The following is a 27641-nucleotide window of genomic DNA, read 5'->3' as shown; positions in this document are numbered from 1 at the left end:
GCGCCATGTTTGCTAGACTGAAAGTTTCCTCATCACGTGGTGAGACCCTCCTCTAATTCAATCTTTGTCTTTTGTCTTTGCTGCCTTGCAGGGTTGGTACAGTAGGCTTCACTAGACTTAGCTGCAACTCAGAATTTCTCCTCCAGCACCTGAGTAAATGCTGATGGTCTTGTGGAGAGTGGATTAAGAGTACGAGCTAAGTTCTCAATCCCAATTAAGAAGCGGAAAATTTAAACTGTCTTCTTCAAAGTTTATCACAACCACCACCATCAAGACAGCAAACCAAAGGACAAAGACTTTGACCTGCTGTGTTGCTCTGTGTAGTCCAGTTCACGTATGGTTTACAGACTTGGCTGGGGTTACTAAAAATAAATAAAGTTGGACACTTCTGTCATTGGACGCTATTATTCACAAGTTACCAGAATGAGAGCTGTACTGGACACAGCAGACATTGCCATAGTGGCCCTGTATTTTATCCTGGTCATGTGCATTGGTTTTTTTGCCATGTGGAAATCTAATAGAAGCACCGTGAGTGGATACTTCTTGGCGGGGCGCTCTATGACCTGGGTAGCAATTGGTGCCTCTCTGTTTGTGAGCAATATTGGGAGTGAGCACTTCATTGGGCTGGCAGGATCTGGAGCTGCAAGTGGATTTGCAGTGGGCGCATGGGAATTCAATGCCTTACTGCTTTTACAACTTCTGGGATGGGTTTTCATCCCAATTTACATCCGGTCAGGGGTATATACCATGCCTGAATACTTGTCCAAGCGATTTGGTGGCCATAGGATTCAGGTCTATTTTGCAGCCTTGTCTCTGATTCTCTATATTTTCACCAAGCTCTCAGTGGATCTGTATTCGGGTGCCCTCTTTATCCAGGAGTCTTTGGGTTGGAATCTTTATGTGTCTGTCATCCTGCTCATTGGCATGACTGCTTTGCTGACTGTCACCGGAGGCCTTGTTGCAGTGATCTACACAGACACTCTACAGGCTCTGCTCATGATTATTGGGGCACTTACACTTATGATTATTAGCATAATGGAGATTGGAGGGTTTGAGGAAGTTAAGAGAAGGTACATGTTGGCCTCACCCGATGTCACTTCCATCTTATTGACATACAACCTTTCCAACACAAATTCTTGTAATGTCTACCCTAAGAAAGAAGCCCTGAAAATGCTGCGGAATCCAACAGATGAAGATGTTCCTTGGCCTGGATTCATTCTTGGGCAGACCCCAGCCTCAGTATGGTACTGGTGTGCTGACCAAGTCATCGTGCAGAGGGTCCTTGCAGCCAAAAACATTGCTCATGCCAAAGGCTCTACTCTTATGGCTGGCTTCTTAAAGCTCCTGCCAATGTTTATCATAGTTGTCCCAGGAATGATTTCCAGGATACTGTTTACTGATGACATAGCTTGCATCAACCCAGAGCACTGCATGCTAGTGTGTGGAAGCAGAGCTGGTTGCTCCAATATTGCTTACCCACGCCTGGTGATGAAGCTGGTCCCTGTGGGCCTTCGGGGCTTAATGATGGCAGTGATGATTGCAGCTCTGATGAGTGACTTGGACTCTATCTTTAACAGTGCCAGTACCATATTCACCCTTGATGTATACAAACTTATCCGCAAGAGCGCAAGCTCCCGGGAGTTAATGATTGTGGGGAGGATATTTGTGGCATTTATGGTGGTGATCAGCATAGCATGGGTGCCAATCATCGTGGAGATGCAAGGAGGCCAGATGTACCTTTATATTCAGGAGGTAGCAGATTACCTGACACCCCCAGTGGCAGCCTTGTTCCTGCTGGCAATTTTCTGGAAGCGCTGCAATGAACAAGGGGCTTTCTATGGTGGAATGGCTGGCTTTGTTCTTGGAGCAGTCCGTTTGATACTGGCCTTTGCCTACCGTGCCCCAGAATGTGACCAACCTGATAATAGGCCAGGCTTCATCAAAGACATCCATTATATGTATGTGGCCACAGGATTGTTTTGGGTCACGGGACTCATTACTGTAATTGTGAGCCTTCTCACGCCACCTCCCACAAAGGAACAGATTCGTACCACCACCTTTTGGTCTAAGAAGAACCTGGTGGTGAAGGAGAGCTGCTCCCCGAAAGAGGAACCATACAAAATGCAAGAAAAGAGCATTCTGAGATGCAGTGAGAATAATGAGACCATCAACCACGTCATTCCCAATGGGAAATCTGAAGACAGCATTAAGGGCCTTCAACCTGAAGATGTTAATCTGTTGGTAACCTGCAGAGAGGAGGGCAACCCGGTGGCATCTTTAGGTCATTCAGAGGCAGAAACACCAGTTGATGCTTACTCCAATGGGCAAGCAGCTCTCATGGGTGAGAAAGAGAGAAAGAAAGAAACGGAGGATGGAGGTCGGTACTGGAAGTTCATAGACTGGTTTTGTGGCTTTAAAAGTAAGAGCCTCAGCAAGAGGAGTCTCAGAGACCTGATGGAGGAGGAGGCTGTTTGTTTACAGATGCTAGAAGAGACTCGGCAAGTTAAAATAATACTAAATATTGGACTTTTTGCTGTGTGTTCGCTTGGAATTTTCATGTTTGTTTATTTCTCCTTATGAACTTAAGGATATGGCGAGACACTAACTTAAGACAATACTGACTGGTCTTTGGGGAAAAAAAGTTATGTAACTGTTGCATCTCTCAGGCATTGTTTACGCTGTAGGTTTTAGCCAAATTTTACTTAGCAGAAAATCATCTATTTACAAGACTTTATTTTCCCAGAGATGGATGAAAGTAAATCTTCAACTTAAGTGAAGCAAAACCTAACAGACTGAATTGTGCAAATATGGTTTTAAATTTTGCATACCAAAGTAAGGAGAGACCAATTATTCTCACAGAGCACTTAGAGCAGAATATATGTTAAGTTACCATGAATTAAGGTATACTGTCTGCACTGCCAAGTCTTGGCAGACCTTCTTACCCTGAAGTAGAAGATTTGCTCATTTCTAAAATTTTTTTTCTGTCTCTGTAAGCCCTCCTACCATTAAGAAAAACTTATTTCTTAGACATTGTACAATCAGTTATGTACTGAAAATCGAATGTGCTTGTGTGATACTTGTTTCAGGACAAGTTCGTTTGCCAGGTTCATTTTGTTAGCATGAGCCTACGGATTCTGATTGCCAAAAGAAAGAATGTTTTCCTGTAGGTATTTTTGTACCACCAGTATGGAATGTTAGGGAAAAACTTTGTTCCAGTTCCTTTTTTTTTCTTTCTACTTTCAAGTTTAAGTGAACCGTACTGAAATGACCAACAAGTCTGCTTGTAAAGTTACATGTCATAATTGTATTGTTAAATGATTATGGGGGAGAAAATGAAGTAAATGTTGCTGATGATCCCCATATTTATTGATCATATTAAGGTTGTTCATACAGTTTGGAAAGGACCAGCCCCTAAGCAGTGTTTGGTTAACTTATGCTAATCAGATGATTACTCATATATTCTGCTAATTTTCTAGCTTTGTTCTTGTTATTTGGAAAAATTATTAGCCAAATGCCTTCCTAAGTGGATCTAGTTGGAAGATATGTCTGGAAACCTAAAGAAAAATTGACACTGCCTTTGTGTGCTGGATTGCTCTACTTGATTAGATCATGATATATCAAGGTTGAATTTTTAGAGGACAAATTTAATTCTCATATCTTATTGCATCCTTGCTGAGTTTTTCCCTGATTTTTCTTTTCCTCAAAAGACTTGCCATCTGTACACAGCCTCTCTGTTTTTGTTATAGTGACTTAGAGCATGAGGATATTCCGGTGCAAGCTGGCCATCGGTAACAGAAAACTCAGTGCGTACTTTGCTGTTGTTAGGTTGTCAATATAGTCTTTCTGTAGGATGGATAGCATGTTTGAGAGGTGCCAAACAAGAACTTTTGGGGTTAGTAGTGTGTCTTGTGGAGGGTATTACAGGACTGTGTAATTATAGGACTCTAACTTGACATGGCTTGGCACTCACTTGCAGCTAGTGGGTACAGGGTACAAAAGATGTTAGAGAAAAGCTCTGCAGGTTACGTACTTCTGTGTCTTTGTGTGCTCAACACTGTCCTTTGTCCTCCATGAAAGATGAAGGAAGCAAATTATGTATGTACTTTCTTTAATCTCTGATACTTTTTAGATTGCATGATTTTACTAGACTTGTATTTAGGGAAATTACTTTCATAAATACTTTTGTAGATTTTGAACTCAGTCTTGTTTTTAATTTTTTTGTAGTCTATAAACTAGTTTCATTATGATGGACTTGATTAGTCCAAAGTTAATTTTAGAAATCATCAGGTAGCATAGTGTCTTCCCATGATCAGGAGGCTTTCTGATGGACTGAGTCTGTAAATGAAAAAATAATTTATGTATGAATAGCATGTATATCTGAAAAGCTTAGACTGCTAGAGTGCCTTGTAGAAATTTTTTGTCAGTTTTATTCTTGAGGTTTATAATTTGGGGGCCAAATAGATAGAGATCATCCTTTTCTTGTTGGGAGGTTGAGGCTGCGACATGTTCAAGGTTATGAAGTCTTATTTGGGAAGAACAGAAACCAGGTCTCCAAATCTGGTCTCATGGTTTGTTTAGATGTGTCTGGACAAATGGTTTGTCAGTGTTTTGTCGTATTTTCTCAAAGGAACTGTTCTTCCTTTGGGACAACCTTATGGTGTTTGGGAAAGTAATAAGATCCTGGATTTTTCAAATTAACATTAAGTTGTAAGAACTAAAATTTTCTTTGAACCACACTGCTTTGTAATTCGGTGATAATTGACATATTGGCTGGGCAGCCTTTCTATCTCTTCCATATCCAGCGTAAATGAATAGGAGGTGTTTGTGATTTTTTTCTCCCCTTATTTAACATCGAGTCCTAATAGTTTGGAGAATTAGGGTCCCTCTACCTTCTTTCTGCTCTTAGTAAGATACATAAGGTACATCATCTTGTGTCTGTGTGTATATAGCAGTAGGTCAAGTTTAGAGTACTAAAGTCTGTAAATAAGGAATGACTATTAGCATATTCGTTAGAGTTGTTTATTCTTGCCAGTATAAACATCACTTTATTTAGACTAAAGTCCCTGAAGCTTGTCTTTCTTATTGCTTCCCAGTAATAGATAACGTGCTCGAGTAAGTTTGTGAATTGCTGATTGCAGCTTCATTCAGGGACCAGTCTCCAGTCTATATTTCATTAGAATGATTGTTCCTGGAATGATACATGGACTGTCTTAAGCTAGCAAAGTGTTCATACTTTACACTGATTAAATGGGTCCTAAATGATGACATTGGTCTTTAGACATTAACATGTGTATATTTTTATACTAGCTCAAGCTAAGGTTCAGAATTGAAGATTGATACTGACTAGAATAGCTAAAAGTCAAAATGAGGTGAGGACACTGGTCTTAGAAGGTGGAGAAAAATAAATGTCTTACCAAGTGTTAATGGTATCCCCAGTTCTTAGACTTCAGTCTTCTCAGGCAATTTTCGTCCCAAGATCTGATGAGAAGGGCGTATTACATGGGTATGCAGGATGATTATTGCGTATTTTGTGGGACCTTTAATTTCCCTGGTAATCTTTAAGAATATTCCGTTCTGCCACCCCCAGAGAGTAAACACTTGAGCCAATTTCTTCTTCACCAGCTATTCTTTCCCGGGGGTAATTATGCTTTGTCTTTAGATAAGAGAAGCATCAAGCAATAGCAGTGGTGCTGTGTCCTTTGGCCTAAATTCAATAGATCTTATCTCCCAGGGCTTCCTTTTCACTTGGCTCAAAGGATCTATTGTCTTTGGCACAAAGAGGCTGGCCATGGTCATGTAGCCATAGCTTTTAGGGATGGTACCTCAAGAAATTAGCTGGGACCTATCACTTTGAAACTTCACTTTTTAAGAATAACTGAGTTGAGGGAGTTGTTACGCACTTCTGTAACCTGAGGCTAAGCAAGGGGTTCAGTCTTGTGAGGGCCAATTGAGTGTGTCTGTATTCGCAGTCCATGACTTATTTTCTCTGTAGTAGGCATATGGAGCTTCCCCTCTGACTTTGAATATCATTGGGTGTAGCCTATGGGTTATTTTCATTCTTTACCACCAAATAAAGTGGCTTACTGGCTACTCAGTTATTTGTTACTCACAGGTTAGGTCTTCCCTGTTCCTGCTTGGCAGTGTTAAAGCTTGCAGGGTTACCATATGTTAATTCCCCTGGCTCATTTTCATCAGAGGCATGATGACTGGAAGGGGATCACATGGGTCGCTGGTGGTGACACCTCACTATTTCCTAGGTTTGAGTAGAGAGATGTACACAACACCATTCCTGTTAAATTATGTGACTGCAGAGACTTGCCAGGACAGAATTTTCCTAAGAAATCAGAAAAATGATTAAGTGAGATAAGTACCTGGGTGACACAGACATTAGCCCGTTAGTAAAAGACAACAAATACTAGCTTAAAATCTGCATATGTAGAATCATTTTCATTGGATTCTGGAGCTTGAAGCACCTTGGTTCTCAGCTACTTTAAACTCCTCCCCATATAAATTAGGGCACTAATAAATAAGATTCAGCTCATTATAAACCCTGATTTGATGTTTGAGCATTATAAAGTACAAAGTTTGTTAATACAGTAGAGATAATTTAGTAGAAAAATGCTTTGAGGCTTCAGTATTTGTAAGATTTTGCATTAGCCAGGTGCTAGGTTGTTGAAGGCATTGCAGTGTTGATAATAGCCTGAGCAGACTTCTTTACAAATGGGATATATTTCTATATGTGTATATGCCCACTTACCATTCAGAGAGACTGGTCTTTCTCTTTGTCTTCCTTCACATTGCTGTGTCAGTTGTACACCTAGTCTTTTCAGCACTTAGCAAATTCAAATTTTGATTTGTCAGCTTAGTTCACTTTAAGGCATATTCGCATGATGTGTGAAAGTGCCATTTTGCCCCAGGGTTGAGGACTTTTAGATCCAAATAATGATTCATTAAATATAATTATGCTTTAGGTATACTGAATTTCTGTTAACTTAAAATGTTAATTCTCGAGAATGATTTTCTCACACTTTGTGTTGGCTAATAATAAAAGCACTATTTTATTTTCAGAATTCCTTTTTCAAAAATTAGGGAGAGAGCAGTAGTGATCATTTATGTGAGCCCCTTTGAAATGATGGTGTCAGAGTGCAGAGAAACAATGGCGTTTGTTTTGATGCCAAAAAAAGGTTTTTTTCAGTAAAAGTAAAAATTTGGAATTAGTTGGCATACAGAGGAACCCTTTTGTACTGGAAGGTATGGGGCTGGACTGTGAGAAAGTAATCTTTCGATTGCTAGACTTGGTTAACTTAGGACTGCAAATCTTTTTCTTCTCTCAAGGTCACTAAAAATGGAATGTTTTTGTCAGACTGTCTTCTGTTGGAATACTTTAGCTGTTCAGCTACTTATAATGTTTTTATTTAAACTTCTCTCTCTCCGATGCTGAGAATAAGGCTTTAAATTATTGATTCACCTTTAAAGGAATGTTGTGAGAATTGATGTAATTTGTGTTTCTGTTTCCATCTAAACTTCTTTATAAAAAGAGGGATTAGCTTTTTTGTTTTGGGGTAAGCACCTAATTTATCTGGTAACCAACAACGCTCACCATTGGCATATAGTCTTTCATTCAGAAATAAACAAAAACTGTTTGGTGTATCCATATCATTGCTAATCTTGTGCACTTTGCTTTTTGGGCAGTACCATACATAATCTGAGGCTGTTGACTTAAACCAATAACCTTACTTTATGTAATGACTCTTAAATTTGGTTACCTGGGTTCACAGCCTGCTTGAAGAGAAAGGATGCTAGAGTAAAGTAAGCAGCTGAAGAGCAAGCAAATCAAGACAAAACACAGTGGTCTCAGATTCTTCGTCGTGTAGGAACAGTGGTTTTGCTCCGTACCACCGAAAAGCACGGTAACAGTTGTTGCCCATGATACTGAAGCTCTACCCCTCACTTCTAGGTTGTTTACATTCAGAGCTCTGTCAGTAAGAGGAATACTTATTACAGTGAATTCGACAACAGCACAAGTTCGCAGTAGCTATCCCCAACCTAATTTATCTTAGTAAATTCACCCTGTTTCCTAGTGCTGCTGGATAAAAGAGTGTTTACTTTTTATTGCTCTTGGACAGAGTAGTCTAGATAAGTTTTCAGTTTATCAACGTAGCCTAGACTTCTGTAAGTGGAATGTTCACTAGTAACTCATCTTTTTGTTGTTATAATTGGAAATAGAAACGAGGCTTATTGCTATTGTAGAAATCCCAAACTGGCAAAGGCCAGTATATGTGGTATTCCATAATATAACCAGCTTATGAAATTTACGTGTTTGCATTAGTGCCTTCTGGTTACCAGTGTTAACTCTGCTTGTTTGCACCTTTCCGTTCTTAACAGAAAATTTGTATTTGTTATTCCTTTTGTCATAACTAGTGAAGGAAGTAAAAACAAAACACATGCATTATATTTACATACTTTACTTGCAGCCTTTATTTAGGTTCAGTGAAACCAGGTAGTTCTGTATTTGTGTTGCAGCCTAAATGTTGTTTCTTTTATATCCATAATTAAAAATTTAAAGTTACTTATATTCTGTGATCTTAATTTTGTTGTTTTTCCATTGTAGGTTGATAGGTATATCTGAGAACAGGTACGTGACAACAGTTTATATTCCATGATAGAAAGCTAAAGTCCATAGAAAGCACAAAATCGTATTCACACATTAGTGTATCCACACATAGAAAGCACAAGACTAATAGTATTCTCTGTATCCCATAAGTGCCAGTCATAAAGGCCACCAGGTATTTGTCTCAGAGTTGCTATGAGGACTACAGTATTGATAAGCCCAAGACAATGCAGTATCTAAACTGGTCCTAATGGTACGGGATCCAAAGGAATAATCTCAATAAGTTTGTACCACATTGATAGAGGGAGAGAATATAAATATCAAGAATACCAAAATTATATTTGGGGGTTACTAGCTAAAATGGGGTTTGAGGGCTTTTTACTGCAACCTGAAACTGGAGACACAGGATGGATGTCTAGGTTTTTGGTGAGTGAAACAGGTGACACATTTCTGCTTTAAGCTGTAGTGTCATTGGGGTTTTTTGTAAAAAAATCTTAAATCTTTTAAGAAATATTACCTCTTATCAACAGTGCCCCCCTAAACATGCAGAAAGTCATACTTTAACAGGGCAAATACTACTTGTCTTTGATTTTTTTGTGTACGTTTGTATGTGAGAGATGAAGTTACCTTTATTTTTTTCCTATGCTTGACTGTGCTTCATTTTAGTAAAGGATAATTTTATCTGAGTGTTCTGAGCATCAGACTAATTCTGAAGCAGATTTGCTAGAGGTGCTACTTTGCTTTCCACAGTGGGATGGAGAGGATTCTTTCACCTGTCCCATTAACCCTCTTCTAGTCTAGATGAGATGAAATCTGTTAGTGTGCAGAAGAAAACATATATTCTTCTACTTAGCATTGCCCGTTTCCACCTCCTCACTTCACCTCTGAGTAGCTTGTTTATCAAGAATGAATGAATGTCTTTGTCTTAAATTTTGCCCATGTGTTAAAAGATGTAATTCTCAGAATGGGAGAGAATTGACTACCTTTGTTCCTACTCTTTTATATAATTATCTCTTTAGGGAAAGACTTGGTCAACTCTAATATATCTATAAGGAAGACTATATCTGGTGTGGACTAATTAATTAGATGTTTTAGAAGAGTTAACCTGAACACTTTGAGGGAGAGATTATTCTTGCCAGCAAAAAGCTAGCCGGGTATGAGCCTACCACATTATTTTAGAATATCAAACCTCAGGCCGGGGGGATGAGGGGAAGAAGAGTACCAGAAATGCAGGAAAAAGTAGTTTGAGTAACATCCTTGGCTTAGCAGTATGTGATAATTTAAAGCTGTTAACAACCTGTTAATCCTACATACTATGTGTTCTGTACCTTTACATGTTTTTAAATTTAAGATAGTTTGTTAGAAGTGTACAAAAGAATGCTTCTGGAGATTTCTTTGGCAGAAATGCCTTTCATTTATAATTTCATGGAGAACTGCTTTAATTAGCCTAGGTGAAAAGTAGTCCTAGCAGTGTAAATATGTATAATTAGAGTTTTCTAATTTCACTGTGAGATCTCTAACTTTTGAGTGGCAAACAGATCAAGTCTTTTGCTCATAGACTTCTCTGTGGGGTTATTAAAATGCAAAAGCTTTATTTTTTTTAAATAATGCCATACTCCGTTAGTGTCAGATGATGGTATGGAATTTGTTACGTTGCTTTCCCCGACTGTTACTGCTTCAGTTTCTAGATTGCCAGCAGAGTTCAGAAGTAGAGCAGGGATTTACCCATTCTTTGCTTGGACATTCCATTTTCTTTTGTCCAGACCCATGTTGGCAATCACGTATGAACTGTGTTACACTTTTCAGTGCTTTTTTTTTCTTTTTGATAAGATGGATATCAAAAATAGTTGCTGTGCAAAAGTTAGTAGTCTTCTTCAAGAAGAAAACCAATTCTTTTTCTAATAATATCCTGTGAAATTGCTTCATTCATTCATTTATTTTTAAGCCAAATGTCAGCAGAGTGCTGCTGCTTTTATCTAGTAATTTTGATATGTAAGTATTAATGCATTTTTAAAAGATGTCTACATTGAAAAATGTTCTTCCCAGTGTCCTGCTTATGATGTTTTGTTCAGATTTTTTGTAAGAGACCAGTTAGTACACTGGGGGTGTGTATTGTATACATGTGTCATTTTTGTTAGACATTGTAGACCAAATGTGATTATAAATGAAGTTGATGAACATTAATTTTGTTATTAGTGAGTTTTTTGAATTGTAAGTGGATTTCCAGTTTACCCTCTGTTGTTCACAGCTTTTTTAATTTTAAGGTTTGACTAATTGGATCCATCTCATTGTACAGTGTTTTAGTTGCAAACAGAAAGTAGAATTTGGTATAAAGCAGGTTATTTCTATATTGAAAGGAGTACAGTTGAAATTGTAGATTTAAGATTGTTAAGATCATGACAATTCTAACTTGTCTATTCTAACCTACTGTGTACAATCTGATTTTAAAAAATTGTAAACATGTATGATCTTGGTTTCATGTGTTTTTGAAAGTGTTATTGTTTAAAAAATGAAAAAAAAATGAAGCATATCTGCTAAAGAGCTGTCAGTTTTCATTACTGACTCTGTAAAATACACTGTTCCTTGTGTACTGTGTGTTATTTTGCCAGCTGCTGCATTAGCCTTCAGAAGTATTTGGAAACTTAAGATGAACTACATTTCTTGCAAAGTACATTCCTTTCTGTGGTATTTTGTCCTGTAACTGAAGTATAGTAATTATTTTATGGAAATGTTAGCAATTCTGTACCAACTTTGAATAAAATGAAAAATTTATATTTCTGTGACTAAGTATTTTCAGTATGAACACCTCCACTATGTAGTGTTCTGGGTCTCAGAGTTGAAAAAGAGTTTGTACCTCAGTTTCTTTTGCCCTTGGCCCATGAATGGTTTCCAGTGAGTTTCCCTCTACTCATTTTTGACATTTTAAATCTTTGTAAACACTGACTCACAGGTATTGACTGAGAATAGGATTATATGTAAAACATAGAGTAAATTAAAACATTCTTAATTTTTTCACTTCTAATTTTGAAATTTCAAGTTACAGGAAAGTTGTTAAGAATGGAATGAGGAATTTAGGAATTGACTTCATCCAGGCTCACCAGGGGTTAACATACTGCCTGCCACATTGGCTTTGCCATTCTTCTGAAGCGTAAATATTTTTTCTGAACCATTTGAGACACTATTTACAGACATTGTGCCCCTTTACTCCCTGAGTACTTTGTGTGTATATTTCTTAAGAACAGTCACTCATAATTATCAAACTCTGGACAGAAACAGTGATTTTGAATCAAAAGACTATTCAAATATTCCTGGGTCCAGTAATGTCTTTATAGCAGGTTTTTCCCCCCTTTCAGAAGCCAGTTCATTGCGTTTAGCTTTTATGTCTTTTGCCTCCTTTAATCTGGATCACTTATTGGCTTTTGTCTTTTACAGTACTGACTGTTTTTTTTGGTGGGGGTGGGGCGGGAAATGTGACTTGCTCTGTCGCCCAGGCTGGAATACAGTGGTGTGATCTTGGCTAGCTGCAGCCTCTATCTCTGAGAATTCTCGTGCCTCAGCCTCTTGAGTAGCTGGGATTACAGGCTCTCGCCACCACACCTGGCTCATTTTTGTAGTTTTAGTAGAGATGTGGTTTTGCCATGTTGGCCAGGCTGGTCTTGAACTCCTGACTTAAGGTGATCCCACCCTCCTCGGCTTCCCAAAGTGCTGGAATTACAGGCGTGAGCCACCATGCCCAGCCTGTATTGACAGTTTTAAAGTAATACAGGCCAATCATTTTGTGACTGTCGCTTTTCAGTTTGGGTTTATCTGTTCCCTCTTGATTAGATTCACAATATGCATTTTTGGCAGAAATACAAAAGTGATGCTACACCCCTAAAGCTTCACATTAGGAGGCATTGGATGTGTTGTCCCATTATCGTTGATAGTAACTTTGATACTTGGTTAAGGTGGTGTCCACCAGCTTTCTCCCATGTTACTATTTTTTCCCTTTGGTAATACGTAATTAGTGGGGAGGATACTTAAAAACCATGTAAATAACCTATTTCTCATCAAACTTGAACCCCTAGTTTTAGCATTCATTTATCTAGGAATCCTGCCTAAATTGTTACTATGATGGCTATTTTCTAGCCTTTTTTTGATGGGGAGGATACTGAACTCAAGAGCTTCCCCTTTTCCCGTTCATTTGTCAGTATGAACTCCTGGATTATTTTGTTCAGTGAGTTGTTATTCATGATTATTTTGCTTAGATGTTTCCAGATTTAGCTGGTTTCTTTATCTATAGTTTCTTTGTCCTTTGTGACGTTTCCATCAGTTTTTGAGTGCTTTGCATTTTCCAGCACAGTAAGATGTCCTGGGTGCACCGTGTCATTTCTTTGCCTCAGTCTGGGGATTGGGCATTTAGTAAGAGTAGCTTGGAGTACTCACTGCTGTAGGGGTCTCATGACTTCTGGGCCCTTTCAGCGTACAGAACTAGGAAATATGCATAGAGTCACATGTCTTTTTAAAAAAATTTTTTTTTATTCTTTATTTTTTTTTTTTATTTTTATTTTTTTTGAGATGGAGTCAGGCTCTGTCGCCCAGGCGGGAGTGCAGTGGCACAATCTCAGCTCGCTGCAAGCTCCGCCTCCCGGGTTCATGCCATTCTCCTGCCTCCGCCTCCCGAGTAACTGGGACTACAGGTGCCTGCCACCACACCTGGCTAATTTTTTGCATTTTTAGTAGAGACCGGGTGTTTCAGTCAACAGTGGATGACATATATGATGGTGGTCCTACAAAATAATGGAGCTGAAAAGTTTCTATAGCCTAGTGACCTTGTAACATACCATAACTTGTTACTCCTGTTGGTGGTGGTGCTGGTGTAAACAAACTCTGCTGCCAGGGATATGAAAGTGGACAGTAATGTCTTAAGCTTTCACGTTCACTAACCACTCACTCACCCAAAGCAACTTCAGTCTTGCCAGCTCCATTCATGGTAAGTGCCCTTTATGGGTGTACCATTTTTTATCTTTTATACCATATTTTGACTGTACCTTTTCTGTGCTTGGATGCTCAAGTACTTACCGTTCGTTGTTGTGCAGTTGCCTACGGTATTCCCTGCAGTAACTGCATGGGTTTGTAGTGTAGGAACAGTAGGCTACACCACATAGCTTAGGTGTGTAGTAGGGCACACCATCTAGGTGTGTGGAAGTACACTTTATGATCGTACAAAACAAAACTGCCTAACGACACATTTCTCAGAGCATATTCCTGTCGCTAACTGTGCACATCTACAGATGCCTCCAGTTCTAAACCAACTCCAGTGGTTTCTTTTTAGCCTTCCCTCGGTGTTCGTATTTCTCTTCTCCAGCAGTGAGAAATCTGATGATACTGATGCAGCTCATTTTGTTGAATCCTGTAACACCTTAGAATTAATTTTTGCATGGATAGAGTCTTTATTCTACCTCATATTTGTTTACAAGTTTGGCTGAATGTAGAACTCTACCTTCAGAAATTTGAAATCATAAGACTATAGGAATTTTCTAGCCTCTAGCCTCTGTGCTGTGAAGTTTCAGTTAGGTACCTTGACAGAAGTTTTTCTTGGACAGTACTGGCCCTGGCTGGCTTCTTTCAGAACGGCAGCTCCGCTTGGGGACTGTGATTCTCCCTGCTTTCTTCTGCTTAGAGCCCCTTTTGTTTAGCTCTTGGACCTCCTGGACTGGTACACTTGGTTTTATGCCTTTGCTCTTAATTTTCATCTCTTTTTGCTCTTTCCAGGGCAGTTTCTAAACTTTATCTTCCAACCCTTCTGTTGAAAAAGAATAAACTTTCTGTCAAGTTTTTTAATTTTAAGAGCTCTTTTGTTCCCCAAATCTTTTTTTATAGTCTCTTATTCTTGTCTTATATCTTGTATCTTCTCATCTCTGAAGGTACTGTCATCTTCCATTCCCGCATTATTTACTTCAAGATAGTTTTTTTCTGTGTTAATCTTCCATGTAAAAGGCTTTTCTCCGATATATGCTGATCTGCTTATTTTTAATAGATTGGAGCATGCTGACATCACGCTTGGGCCTGCAACGGCCTGGCCGTGTGTTGGGTTAAGTCCTGTGATATCTTTAGAATAAGTCAGGCTTTCCACAGAATGTTTTGAGTTTTAAACTGAAGGGTAAAAGGCCTTTTGCCATGATTGTGAGAGCCAAGTGGGGAAAGAACACAGGGACCCCAGCATTCACAACGTGCATTTTTTCCTTAATCTCTTCTTGGTACGGTACTACCATTTAGAGCTGTGCCTGTGCCCTCCAATGCACAGCCCTCTTCTATCTGCCACAGAGTATAAACCTTCAAATATGTGTCTCAGGATCCAAGTAGTCCTTAAACTTTCAACCAATTGTATTTATTTTAGTGTCACTTCACCCCCACTTCCCAGAGGTGCCCGGTGTTGGTTTGGTTGATTCTTAGTTTTTCCCATTGTTGATTTTCTACTTCTACTTCCTTTCTTCCAAAATATTATTGCTGCTGTTTCTTCTTATATTCCTGTAAGGTTGTACCTAAAAAAAAAAAAAAAAAAAAAAAAAAAAAATCCTGCACAATAGGTGCATCAAAACATCACATTGTTTACTTTGAATATGTATCATTTTTATTTGACAATCATACCTCCATAAAGCTGAAAAAAATCTCTTTACAGTAGTTCTAGTAGGTTTTCAGGTGGGAGCATAATTAGGTGCTTGTGTTGAATCCTCTGTCTTGCCTGGAAATTCTGGTACTCACTCTTTAACCTTTCGAAGGTTGAAATTGCAGAGCCTATTGCCCATTTCTGCCTTTCCCTGAGACAACATGTTGACTACCAGAAGCACTGTTGGAGTTTTAAGATTCTGCTTATTTCTTTTTTTTTTTTTTTTTTTTGAGACGGAATCTCGCTCTGTCGCCCAGGCTGGAGTGCAGTGGCCGGATCTCAGCTCACTGCAAGCTCCGCCTCCCGGGTTCACGCCATTCTCCTGCCTCAGCCTCCCGAGTAGCTGGGACTACAGGCGCCCGCCACCTCGCCCGGCTAGTTTTTGTATTTTTAGTAGAGACGGGGTTTCACCGTGTTAGCCAGGATGGTCTCGATCTCCTGACCTCGTGATCTGCCCGTCTCGGCCTCCCAAAGTGCTGGGATTACAGGCTTGAGCCACCGCGCCCGGCCGATTCTGCTTATTTCTAAGTGCAAAACGATGAAAATTGTTCACATTTCAAAGGGGCCTTAAAAGCTGTGTAGTTGGCTGGGCACAGTGGCTCCTGCCTGCAATCTCAGCACTTTTGGGAGGCTGAGGCTGGTGGATCACTTGAGCCCAGGAGTTCGAGACCAGCTTGGGCAACATAGCAAAACCCCATATCTACAAAATACACAAAAGTTAGCCACATGTGCTGATGCACACTTGTAGTCCCAGCTGCTCAAGAGGCTGGCTACTGAAGAGGCCGAGGCGGAAGGATTGCTTGAGCCTGCGAGGTTGAGGCTACAATGAGCTACTGTTGTGCCACTGTACTCCAGCCTGGGCAACAGCGTGAGATCCTGTCTCATTAAAAAAAAAAAGACTGTGTAGGTGATTCTTCTATACAATGTGTGAATACCACCCATCAAAGCTATTTTATTGTTTTAACATACTCTATAAAATGACACGTGTACAGTGTAGTAAACACAGTTTATTTGTGGTAGTTATGTTCTGTAAATTTACCTCGAACACTGCATGAGTGAATTTGGAATCATTGGCCCTTGCGTTATATTCCTTCCAGTGTATGGTCGTGTCATTTTTGTCAATACATTTTTGTCAATCAATACATGACCTTGATTTATGTGTATTTCTGTTTAAAGACGCCATAGTTACTAATTGTCGATAACATTGATAACAATGATAACTTTGTGCTCAAGACCCATAGCGCTAGAACTCATGCCTGTATGAAGCTTATCTAGCACAAATTTTTTCCCTAAGGCACATCACATCCTTAAGCTTAGGAACACTAGACAGCCGTTCAGCACTACACTTGGGAGCCATTTTAAAAAACAAAATGACCACCAGAAAGCACACATGCAGAAAACATGGCACTAAATAGACGGCAAAAGAACACTTGTTTATGATATGTGAGCTGAAACGAGGGCAGAACATTGTGTTTTTCTACCTCAGCTGGGAATGTGCGCAATAAGCGACTGCAATTTTCCACCACACTCTGCACATGTGCATATCTACAGATGACTGCAGTATTGCTGGGAGTATTGATTTGGGGGCTACAAATAAATTCTATCAAGTAGGCAAATTGGCATATATGGATTCCATGAGTAATGAGAATCACTTGTAATTGTGAAGCAAATACCTATGTGTCACCACCACCCATAGGAAATAGAACATAACCAGCACCACCACCCCCTTCCCGCCAAGGAGCCTCATTCCACTTTCAGAAAGTTCTAAGCTTTAAGGGATTTTCTGATTGACCTTAAATCTGTCTCTGGCTTTTATTCCCAAGTTCTGCCTCTGAAGTGTTGTCCCCTCCCCCACTTTGAAGAGAAATGTTGAAGATAAGTGTGCTCCGAAGTCTCAAAATCAGACAGCATGTTCTTCACTCTGAGTGTACAGCCCAGGGTGTAGATTTCAAACCCTTCACCATCTTGCTCTTTTGTTTTTTCTTCTGGATAACTTCGAGGCAGTTGAGGTTCCTTTTCATATGTGGCCTCCATGTTTCAGTAATTGAGGAGAGACACTGCTAATAATGCAACAAAATGAGAGCCACCATTCCCTAGGGCTTGCCCCCTTTCCAAGTCTAATTTGGAATCTCACTGGCATACCCTAAGGTAGGCCCCCTGTAAAGTCCTGTTGTCTCTTCATAGGGCTTGCTGACTCCATTTCCAGTTTTCCATGGCTTTTCAGAGTTGAGGTTTTTTTGTTGCTGTATTGTTCCCCATGTGCTTCAGGAGTTGAACACCCATTGGGTTTTGTATTTTAATCCCAAGAATTTTTAGAAGTTTGGATGTACTGTTAAGTGTTTCTGCCTGTGCCTTAGCCTTTGTTTCTGTCTTTTGTCTTATTATTTCTAGTTCTTTTACACTGCATCTCTCCTTTTGACTAGTGGGATGTGCATTAACTTCATTATGCATCTCTGTCTTTCAAAAAATATTCTGTTTTCCTCTTTGCAGTGAAGATCTTTTAAATTTTATGACTCAGTATAATCCTTTCTTCCTTTCTACTTGTATTAAGTACAGTTAGCAACTTTTATTTCTCAATTCTCCATTTATTCTTTGACTTACATAGTCATCAAACATTTATTGAACATGTATTGTAAGCCAGGTTCTTTGGACCTCCAGCATCTAATAACCATGAGTAAGAAGCAACCTTGAAGAGGTTTAAGCATGGGGACAGACTCCTAAATAATTACACTTGCAAGATGTATGTGGAATGAGAGAGATATCTACGGGGTTACAGAAGAAAGGCACATTTTTAGAAAGTAGCTGGATCTTTTTGAAAAAAGTTTCATTGAGATAAACGTCGTATATCTTACAATTCACCCATTTGAAGTGTACAATCCAGTGGTTTTTAGTTCAGAGTTGTGCAACCATCACCACAGTCAGTTTTAGAACATTCAAAATCATTAGTCGTCACTCCCCAATTCTCCCTCCCCACACCTCTTCCCACTATCCCCTGGCCCAGACAATTACTTATCTACTTTCTGTCTATATTTGTCTATTCTGGACACTTTAAAAAATATTCTTCCATCTGTGATTATGTATCATTTGACCGGCAGCTCCCAGTACCCCCTCCCCATAACCACCTAAGCCTCTGGTAACCACCATTCTACTCTCTACTTCTATGAGACGAACTTTTTTAAATGTCATGAGTGAGATTGTACAGTATTTGTCTTTTTTTGCCTGTCTTATTTTATTTAGCATAATTCAGAGAAACACAAAACCACATTGAGGCTGGGCGTGGTGGCTCATGCCTGTATAATCCCAGCACTTCGGGAGGCTGAGGTGGGTGGATCGCTTGACGTCAGGAGTTCGAGACCAGGCTGGCCAGCATGGTGAACCCCGTCTCTATGAAAAGCAAAAACAAACCACATTGAGATATCACCTCATACCTGTCAGGATGGCTATTATGAAAAAGACAAAATACAAATGTTGAGGATATGGAGAAAAGGAACTGCTGCACACCATTGTTGGAAATAAATTAGTGCAAGCCATTGTCACAAACAGTATGGAGATTTCTCAAAATATTAAAAATAGAATGATCGTATGATCCAGCAGTCTGACTACTGGATAAACAGAATAAAATCGGCATCAAAGAGGTATCTGTATTCCTGTGTTCGTGCAACACTATTCACAATAGCTGAGATGTGGATCAACCTAAGTGTCCATCAGTGGATGAATGGGTAAAGAAAGTACGGTATACATACACAGTAGAATACTCTTCAGCCATAAAAAAGGAAATCCTGTGCAACAACATGGATGAGCCTGGAGGACATTATGTGAAGTGAAATAAGCCAGACACAGAAAGACAACACATGATCTCCCTCATATGTGGCATCGGAAAAAGTAGCTGATGCATGTTTTTATTCCTGTAATTCCTTTGTGTTTGTGCCGTTTCTCTTCCCTGCTCTGCAGAGTAGAGCAGTTCCCACCACTTGAATTTGAGCAACACTGCAGTTGGCCTAGTTTATGGACATGCTTTTGTTCTGTTTAGCAAATTATGCAAATCTGACTTTCTTGTCAAAGTCCATGTTTGTCATTCTATGAATGTATGATTTTAAGAACTTCTCTTAACCCAGTCCACCAGGTGATATTTTTGCTAAACTTTACATGGGTATGTAGAAGATTCATTTTCTTATAAACCTTTTGTCTCTACCATCTAAATCTTTGGTTGACTGCTCCCTCCCCTGGTTTTCTTGTCATACTAGTGCTGTCTCCCTTCTACCCTGTGAAGAGGTTGAAATATAAGGCGAAGGCAGGGAACTGAATTGTGCATGAAGGTGCGCAATCAACAAGGCAGGTGGCTCAGTAATGCCTACCTGATTCCTGCTCCCACTATCCATTTCACAAGCTTAGGCATTTCCTTTCCTTTACTTGCTGTCATAGTAACCAGGACTCCTGCCAATCTTCCCATTTATCTTTTATCTGTGAGTGCATCTGAAGGGGGATGGGGAGTATAGAAATGGAAGCCTCTCAGCAAGAGGATCATGGACTTTAAAATGTCCTCAGAATAGCAAGCAGAGTACCTTCATTTTGGCTTGTTTCTAGCTGATGCAGTAGTATTTACCACAAATACTGGGGTTGTCATTTCTCCATTTCACATTCAGACTGGAGTCCAATATTGTTGGTGAGAAAGAGTGAAACTTCTATGTTCCTTAAATTAGTGTTGGAGAAGATCGCTGTTTTAAAATCTTTTACAAACTGCAATTCAGCCAGAGTCATTCATCTTTGGGCGGATGAGAAGCCAGCTAGCTTCCTACTGGAGTGTGGTTCTCACTTTTGTTTGCACCTGGGGAGCTTTAAAAAAAAAATCTTAGTGTCCAGGATTTTTGAATCCGTAAGCCAATTGAATTGAAATATCTGAGGGTAAGATGCAGGCATCTTTATTTTTAAAGCTCCCAGGTGATTTCCAGTGCTGAGGAATTCCTTGGTGATTTCTCCTCTTATCCTTTGACTTATCCAAAATCATGAAAGGAATGATTGATTATATGCAAGTGAGCCCCCAAATTTGTCCTTAAATGAATGACACTTGAATGATACTCTTTGATTTGAAACCTCAGAGATTAGTTGATTAAGGAGCAAAGGTACATTATCATTGAACTACAGAGATTAATGTTAACCCAGGCACATGACTAATACATAGCTAACAACTAGTAAGTTCACACAAGGTTGGATCTCCTATAATTATGTCTTCCCTCTTGCCCAGTGCGTTCGTTTTTTAAAATGTATTCGCTCATAGCCTTTTGATTCTGATGCTGATATTGATGACTTAGCATGCACTTGGTGCAGGCGCCCCTCGGATGGGTAAGTGTAGTTTATGACTTAAGGGCATTTTGCCTACCTTGCAGCTCAAGTTGCTTTACTGCTCAGCCATCTGCTTTTTACCTTTGCAAATTCAGCTATGCATTATCTCACTGAGAAGGTAACGATGCCTCTGCCTTGTTCTTGGGTCCTTCGTTTTGGCCCAGGATTAATCTGTGCTGAACTCAGATCAGTTGCTGGACCAGTCATTGGCTTCTTGCTCCTGTTTTCTTTTTAACCTCCATTCTTCCCTGAGTTCTTTTTGTTTTCATCATGTAGCCCAAAGAATACTTCTTAATGTTGGATTTCCCAGGTCTCAAGAGCCTTATTCCTGGCCACATGGCCATAGAATGGGCAGGCTCTTGTTTCCACATCCCTTGGCTTCATTGGCCACTGTGGTGTCAGGGCCAGACTTGGTCTTGTCCTGTCACGTCTTTTTGGTGCGCTCTGATTCTGGAACCAGTACTTCTGGATCCCAGTTTTTCCTCTCATTCCCCAAGAGACAGAGTAACCAGTTGTAATAATTAATGATGCTGGAAGTACCAGCTTGCAAGGCTCTTTCAGTAACCTCTGGAAGCCACCTGTTTATACCTCTCTGATTATTACTGTATTATTAAAAGCCTGGATGGACATGGAGTCAGTGAATGAGTTTTCAGTGTTCAAGTGTAGATCTGGGACTTGAAGACAGGATTTTCAAATTACGGCATCCGTGGCAAGATAGTGGTTGGGATAGACTTAGGAGAAGAAATTCTTTTAAGGAAAAATTGAATTTGTTTCAAAAGGAGTTTGTCTCTGAAACACCTTTTAGTTGCTCATCATAAAAGAAATCAGAGTGTAAAAGAAAAAAAAAAGGAATACTCCACTTGTTTTACTATCTAGGGAAGACTAATACCTTGCATAGTCATCTATACTTCTTCCATGTTTGTCTACATAGCCCTTTTTTCTTTTGGAAAATACATGGATGTACTCTCCATGCTGATTTTATTTTATTAAAATGTTTTTATGCCAGTATGTGAGGATCATTCCCCACCCCAACCCCGAAAGGGTTTCACTCTGTTACCCAGGATAGAGTATGGTGCCACAGTCATGGCTCACTGCAACCTCATCTTCCCTGGTCTCAAGCAGTCCTCCTATCTTTGCTTCCTGAGTAGGTGGGACTACAGGTGTGTCCCACCATGCCCAGCTAATTTTTTTTTTTTTGTATTTCGTGGAGATGGGATTTAACCATATTGCTCAGGCTGGTCTCGAACCCCTGGGCTCAAGCGATCTGCCTGTTGCAGCCTCCCAATCCATGTTTTTTTTTTTAATTTCTGTAAGGTGTTTTTTGAAACATGGTGTTTGGTTACATTAATAAGTTCTTTAGTGGTGATTTCTGAGATCTTGGTGGATTTTTTAAATGGTTGTATAGTACTTATTCAATCAGTGGAAATCATTTATTAAACCAGTCTCCTATTGGACAATTAGATTTCCATTCATTCACTATCCTAATAACTTTATGAAGAGCATTTTTTCATAGCTAAGTCTGGTACATGGGTATGGTAGTTTTCTTAAATTCCTAGAATGCCTGGTCTGTCGCGCAGACCCTGGCCTATGGATGAAATGAGTACTCAGACACAGGTATGCAGTGTAAGAGCAGCTAGTTGACTGCCTGGTTTTAGTGGCCAGAGCAGCCCCAAGAAGCTGGAGCTGCTTGGTTTTGTTCAGTGCCCGCACAAGGCTGAAAACCTAGAGCAAACACAACCTGTAGGTAATTAACACTTGTTGCTCTCCTTTCAGAGAACGTCATGTGGGCGACGATCAAAGGTCAGTTCCCGGTCAACATAAATAAGCCTGTTTAAGATAAAATTCCCCTACACTGCGTTGTACCTACTCCTCGGCCTCTGCCTCAGCGTTATAGAACTGCTGCCTTCAGCTGTTCTCCCCTTGGGCTCTGCAGAACCTTCCAACCTTTCAGAAGGTTTGGGTCCTTTCCCTATAGTTTTTCCCACCACTCTGACTGATCCCCCACACTAGAAGTCGCTGTGGGGTTAAAGGTATACACATTTTAAGTTAATATACATTGCCAAATTGCCTTCCAGAAAGTTTACATTTTTTACCAGCAGTGAAGGTGAGTGTTTGAAGAAACTGAAATCCTATTGTTCTAGGCAAAATAGTGCCATAGGTGGAAGAAAACAATGGCTTCTACCTATACTAAATTTAGTACCCATGTTGATTCTATCCCAAATATAAATTTTGTCAGAATTTTCTCCCTTTCTTTCTTTTGTCTGCTGTTAGTTCAGACCCACTCTGAGAGCACCCAAAGTAGCCCTCTTTCACCTCCTGACAGGGTTTCCATTTTTCAGGGTCTGGCTGAAAACGACTTTCTTTAACCAACCGGTTAGTAGTAGTAATTCCTTCTTCTGAGTTCTTGTGGCATCATTGCTTTTCACATCAGTATTGCCTGTGCTTCAGTCTGCCTTTTATGAGTAACTTACAAGTATATGTCTTCCTATCTGTATCACAGACCTTTTAGGGACAGAGACTTAGTGTTCCATTTCCCTGCAGCTACCCTTTTGGAGATGGGCTTCCCAGCGAGCAGCTTGGACATACTTGTCTTGAGGAAGACACTTGGAGAGGAATGTTTCCAGATAAATGTTAAGTTAAACCAAAATGGCAGTTTCCTGAGTTTCACCCTACATTTCTGATACCCACAGAATTTGGTCTGCCTGTAAGAGATCATTCACTTTGCCCTTTCACTTCACATGCAGGTGTCAGGATGTATGTATCTCCTCTGTACACCTGACTTGTGCCATTTAAGTTATTTTAAAATGACTTCACCATAAAGATGCTTGATGTTTTCCTACATGTAACTGTTTCTCAGAAAGATGATTATATAAATACCATATTCATGAGTGCTTTTTAGTTAATATATACTTAAGCAATTCTTAAAATTCTATACTATAGCCTAACAATTAAATGACCACTTGAAAAGCCTGACCGATTAATCTGCAGTATTTTTTTTCAACATTATTTTTAAAATTTTAAAATTTGGAGTATTTTTGTTTTTGCAGAGCACACAGCATTGATTTATTAAAAGAGTTTTTCTCTGCATTGTACTTTGTTATTATTACACTTTATGTACAGTTAGACCTTTGAACAGTGTAGGGGTGTGCATAGTTGAAAATCTGTGTGTAAACTTTTGACTCCCCAGAAACTTTACCAGTAGCCTACTGTTGACCTGGAAGCCTTACCAATGTTATTTTGTATGTTATGTGTATTATATACTGTGTTTCAATAAAGTAAGCTAGAGAAAAAGGAAGTTTTTTTCCCAAAATGTTGTGACTCTTCAAAAATTTTTCTAATATATTTATTGAATAAAATTTGCTTGTAAGTCTTGTAAGTGGACCTACACAGTTTCAACCTGTATTGCTCCAGGGTCACTATATAGTAGAACAACTAGTACATTAGCATAAATCTAGTCAGCAGCATTAACTTTTACTAGTAGTACATGTATTCTTCATCACTATGCAATTGCAGTTTTCAAAACTGGCTTCACTGCAGAATGTCCTTCAGACTGCTAGAGTAGTATTTAGTCTTGGTAGGGGCTTTAAGAAGTTGTTGAATTCACCCTCCCACCCATGCAGATGTTAATCTGACAGCCATCCTGTATCTATTTGTGAACTGCAAGTGATGGGAAGGTCACTACTTCATAAGGCAGCCCACTTGATTTTCATGCAGCCATATATTTTTGGAAATGTGTTCTTGTTTACAAAATACAGCTTGGTTTCTCTATTTTTTACCCTTTGATTCTAGTCCACTCCTGGGATCCAATCAAAATAAAACAAATCTACCTTTTGCATAATAGCCCTGCAGATATTTGAAGTTAGCTGTTGGGTTTTTCTCTAAGTCGTCTTTTGTAGGCTAACCATTAGTTTTAGTAATTAATATAAAAATTAGCTTTAATTTTTTCTGGGATTAATTACCTTTTTTTTAAAGTATTATACTATTTAGTTAAATTTTGGGATAGTACTTTATCTTACCTAATCAGCAAATAATTATAATAATATAATTGTAACATTTATATTTGTATGTGTACTGGAATTTGATATTTGAAATGTATAAAATATTTAATGTTTAATTTCACTTTTAGATGAATTGTGGGTATTTTTGAAATACAGTATTGGTGTGAACAGCATTTTGGTACTGCGTGAAGTAAATGGGAAGACATTAGTATTGTAATTTTGCCTCAGTGTTACAGTTACCACCTTGGCAGTGAGCTTTGTTAAATATGAAAAGTGGCTTCAAGTTATATTAGAGATAGAAGAAAACTTAGAGTTCCTTGAGGAAAGATAGGAGTAAGTAAGCAAGAGACCCTCTTAAGGAGGTACAGTTGGCACAGCTATTTCTAGCACCTGTTCCATGATGTGTGGACCATTTTAGACTTTGGGAATACAGTCATGTACAAGATAGACAAAGGTCCTTGCTCTTCTGTAGCTTACGTTCTAGTTGGTGAAAGAATATTTTTAGATTGCTGTAGCGCTGTTAGAAGTAAAAAAGAATGACATCAGGAGAACTGGGGGATGGGAGTGCATTTCGGGTGATGAAGATATCAGAATGGGGGGGCATAGACTTTCATCAAACTTGGTATGCCTGCAGCAGATGTTGAGAATTGCGATATGAATGTCGTTTATTCATGTGAAACTTGTAGCAACAGGAAAATTGAGAACTACTAATTTAGCAGATGAGGAAACTGAGGTACAAGTTTAAAATTGATAAAATTTAATAACTCATTAGTGAATGAGTTAGTTATACCAACTCATTAGTTTGTATAACTCATTAGTGAATGAGCTAGGACTAGAGTCATAGTCCTAGTTTTCCTGGTTCCCATTCCCATTCATTCATACTTTTCTGTATTTTTTTTTCAAATGAATGTTTTCAGCCCTCAGTCTGTGCCTTGCCAAAAGTGTATTTTGTTGACGCATTGGTAGGTTGAAGCAAAGAGTTGAAGGAGTTGCTTTCAGGTGGGTGAGAGAAGCCCCTCAGAAGCCTGCACAACTTCTCTTAGAGTAGTTGGAATTGAGTGGTTCAGAGACCTTATAAATGAGAATTATGGCAGCAAGATCATTTGCTTCCTGTAAACTATATGCTTTTATAAGTTGAACATTGTGCTGGATTGAGCAGAACTTTTCCCCCTCTAAGCGTAAGAATTTTATTTTAATACATCTGTAGGTTTCACTAAATGAGGAACATTCAAGTTGGCAACCTGAGTTGATAAAGACATTAGGAGCTTGGCGGATGGAATAGTGGATTAATGGAATCAGTTCCGAACCCTGCAGTGAGTTGAACAGCCAAACTGATGGTGTTTGTTAGATGGTACCCGATGTGTCTACCTGATGACACATCCCATGAGGAATACACCCTCTATACGTCAGTCAGTGGCCCAGGCTCCTGGTTTTATTTGTGGTGCATTTTAGGGTGAGTGGATTAAGGCCCTGCCAGCTTCCCTCAGCCCATCACAATGTAGAACAGGGGTTGGCCAGATAGTAAATAGTTTAGGCTCTGGGGCCATGTGGTCTCTTGTAATTACAGATCTACCTTTAGCACAGAAGTAGCCATAGACAGTATGCAGATGTATGAATTGTCTGTGTTCCAGTCCAACTTTATTTGCAAATACAGGTAGCAAGCCAGATTTGGCCCAAGAGCCCTGGTTTGCCAACCCTGTTTTATTGTAAGGTAAGGTCTGTGGGGCGTTATTTTTACTCCTCCTTCTACCTGTCTTTTTAGACTTCTGGGTGTTTTGAAATTAAAGTGAGATGAATGTGGCCATTCCAGTAGTCTACAGTTTGACCTTGACATACCAAAGGCAAACCAATTTTTTTTATTTTTATTTTCCTGTTGTGTTCTTGTTAGGTAGCCTTTCCCCTTTTTGAGACAGATGTAAGAAGAAAATGTGTTTACTTTATGAGCTCTTACTTCAGAAGAGGGTAATGAGTTTTATACTGTAAACACTTCAGTTGGAACTTAAAAAGATATTGAGATATATTCCTTTTTAATCAGGCAAAACTGGAATTAAAATTTATTTGGGTAGCTAATCAGAAAACTAATCAATCAAAGGTTTTTTCCTTTTACCTAGTGTTAATGGGAAGAGATTTTGACCTCAATTTTTATTGTCTTCAGGAAATTTCTGTTTTAAGGTTGGTTAAATATATAAACAATGATTCAGTAGGAATTTTTAAAATCCCTAATGGACTTCAATATGAAAAGAAAGTAAAGAATGTTTTTTTCTAAGCCTTAAGCCAATACTTAGCACATTTCATACCATTTTAGCAGCACTTGTTAGAAAGAACATTTTAAAAATATAGTGGATTTTGTTTGGTTGCCAGAATGCACACTTAAACTTGTTCTGCAATTTTCTCTTCATTTGATCCCCAAATGAACCTCTGGAAGGTAGCCTTTTCTTTCTTTCTTTTTTTTTTTTTTTTTGAGACGGAGTCTTGCTCTGTCGCCCAGGCTGGAGTGCAGTGGCTGGATCTCAGCTCACTGCAACCTCCGCCTCCTGGGTTCACGCCATTCTCCTGCCTCAGCCTCCCGAGTAGCTGGGACCACAGGCGCCGGCCACCTCGCCCGGCTAATTTTTTGTATTTTTAGTAGAGACGGGGTTTCACCGTGTTAGCCAGGATGGTCTCGATCTCCTGACCTCGTGATCCGCCCGTCTCGGCCTCCCAAAGTGCTGGGATTACAGGCTTGAGCCACCGCGCCCAGCCTAGGTAGCCTTTTCTTAAGGCTGCACTTTAAAATCTCCTGCACTTTAAAATCTCCCTGCTTGCACCTCTTCACGTAGGTCTTTGAGGAGATGTGCACCTTGTCTTTGCCAAGGTGCGCCTCTGGCTTCCTCCCCAAGGGTTTCCACAGCTTTACTTATCCTTGAAGCAGGCATTTCCACTTACTAGCTGCCCTGTCAGCATCTCTCTAGAGATCCAGTCCCAAATCTGTAAACCTTCTTGGCTTTGTGTGTGTGTGTGTGTGTGTGTGTGTGTGTGTGTGTGTGTGTGTGTGTGTGTGTGT

The 27641-nt window shown here is 39.5% G+C and overlaps 2 protein-coding genes across 4 annotated transcripts in view; both read left to right on the top strand.

The window, feature by feature from the left end:
• SLC5A3 (solute carrier family 5 member 3) overlaps positions 1 to 11383 on the top strand; it is a 32510-nt gene extending 21127 nt beyond the window's left edge. For all 3 annotated transcript variants that reach the window (XM_023190915.2, XM_023190901.2, XM_023190909.2), the window contains exon 2: positions 92 to 11383. In XM_023190915.2, the coding sequence (XP_023046683.1) occupies positions 424 to 2580 (2157 nt within the window). In that variant the 5' untranslated portion in view covers positions 92 to 423 and the 3' untranslated portion in view covers positions 2581 to 11383. The remainder of the gene's footprint in view (positions 1 to 91) is intronic.
• MRPS6 (mitochondrial ribosomal protein S6) overlaps positions 1 to 27641 on the top strand; it is a 66633-nt gene that overhangs the window by 20803 nt on the left and 18189 nt on the right. The gene's annotated exons all lie outside the window — the stretch shown is intronic.

The sequence above is a fragment of the Piliocolobus tephrosceles genome, chromosome 19 (genome assembly GCF_002776525.5).
Source record: "Piliocolobus tephrosceles isolate RC106 chromosome 19, ASM277652v3, whole genome shotgun sequence".
Lineage (NCBI taxonomy): Eukaryota > Metazoa > Chordata > Mammalia > Primates > Cercopithecidae > Piliocolobus > Piliocolobus tephrosceles.
This window is presented reverse-complemented; position numbering and strand designations above follow the sequence as displayed.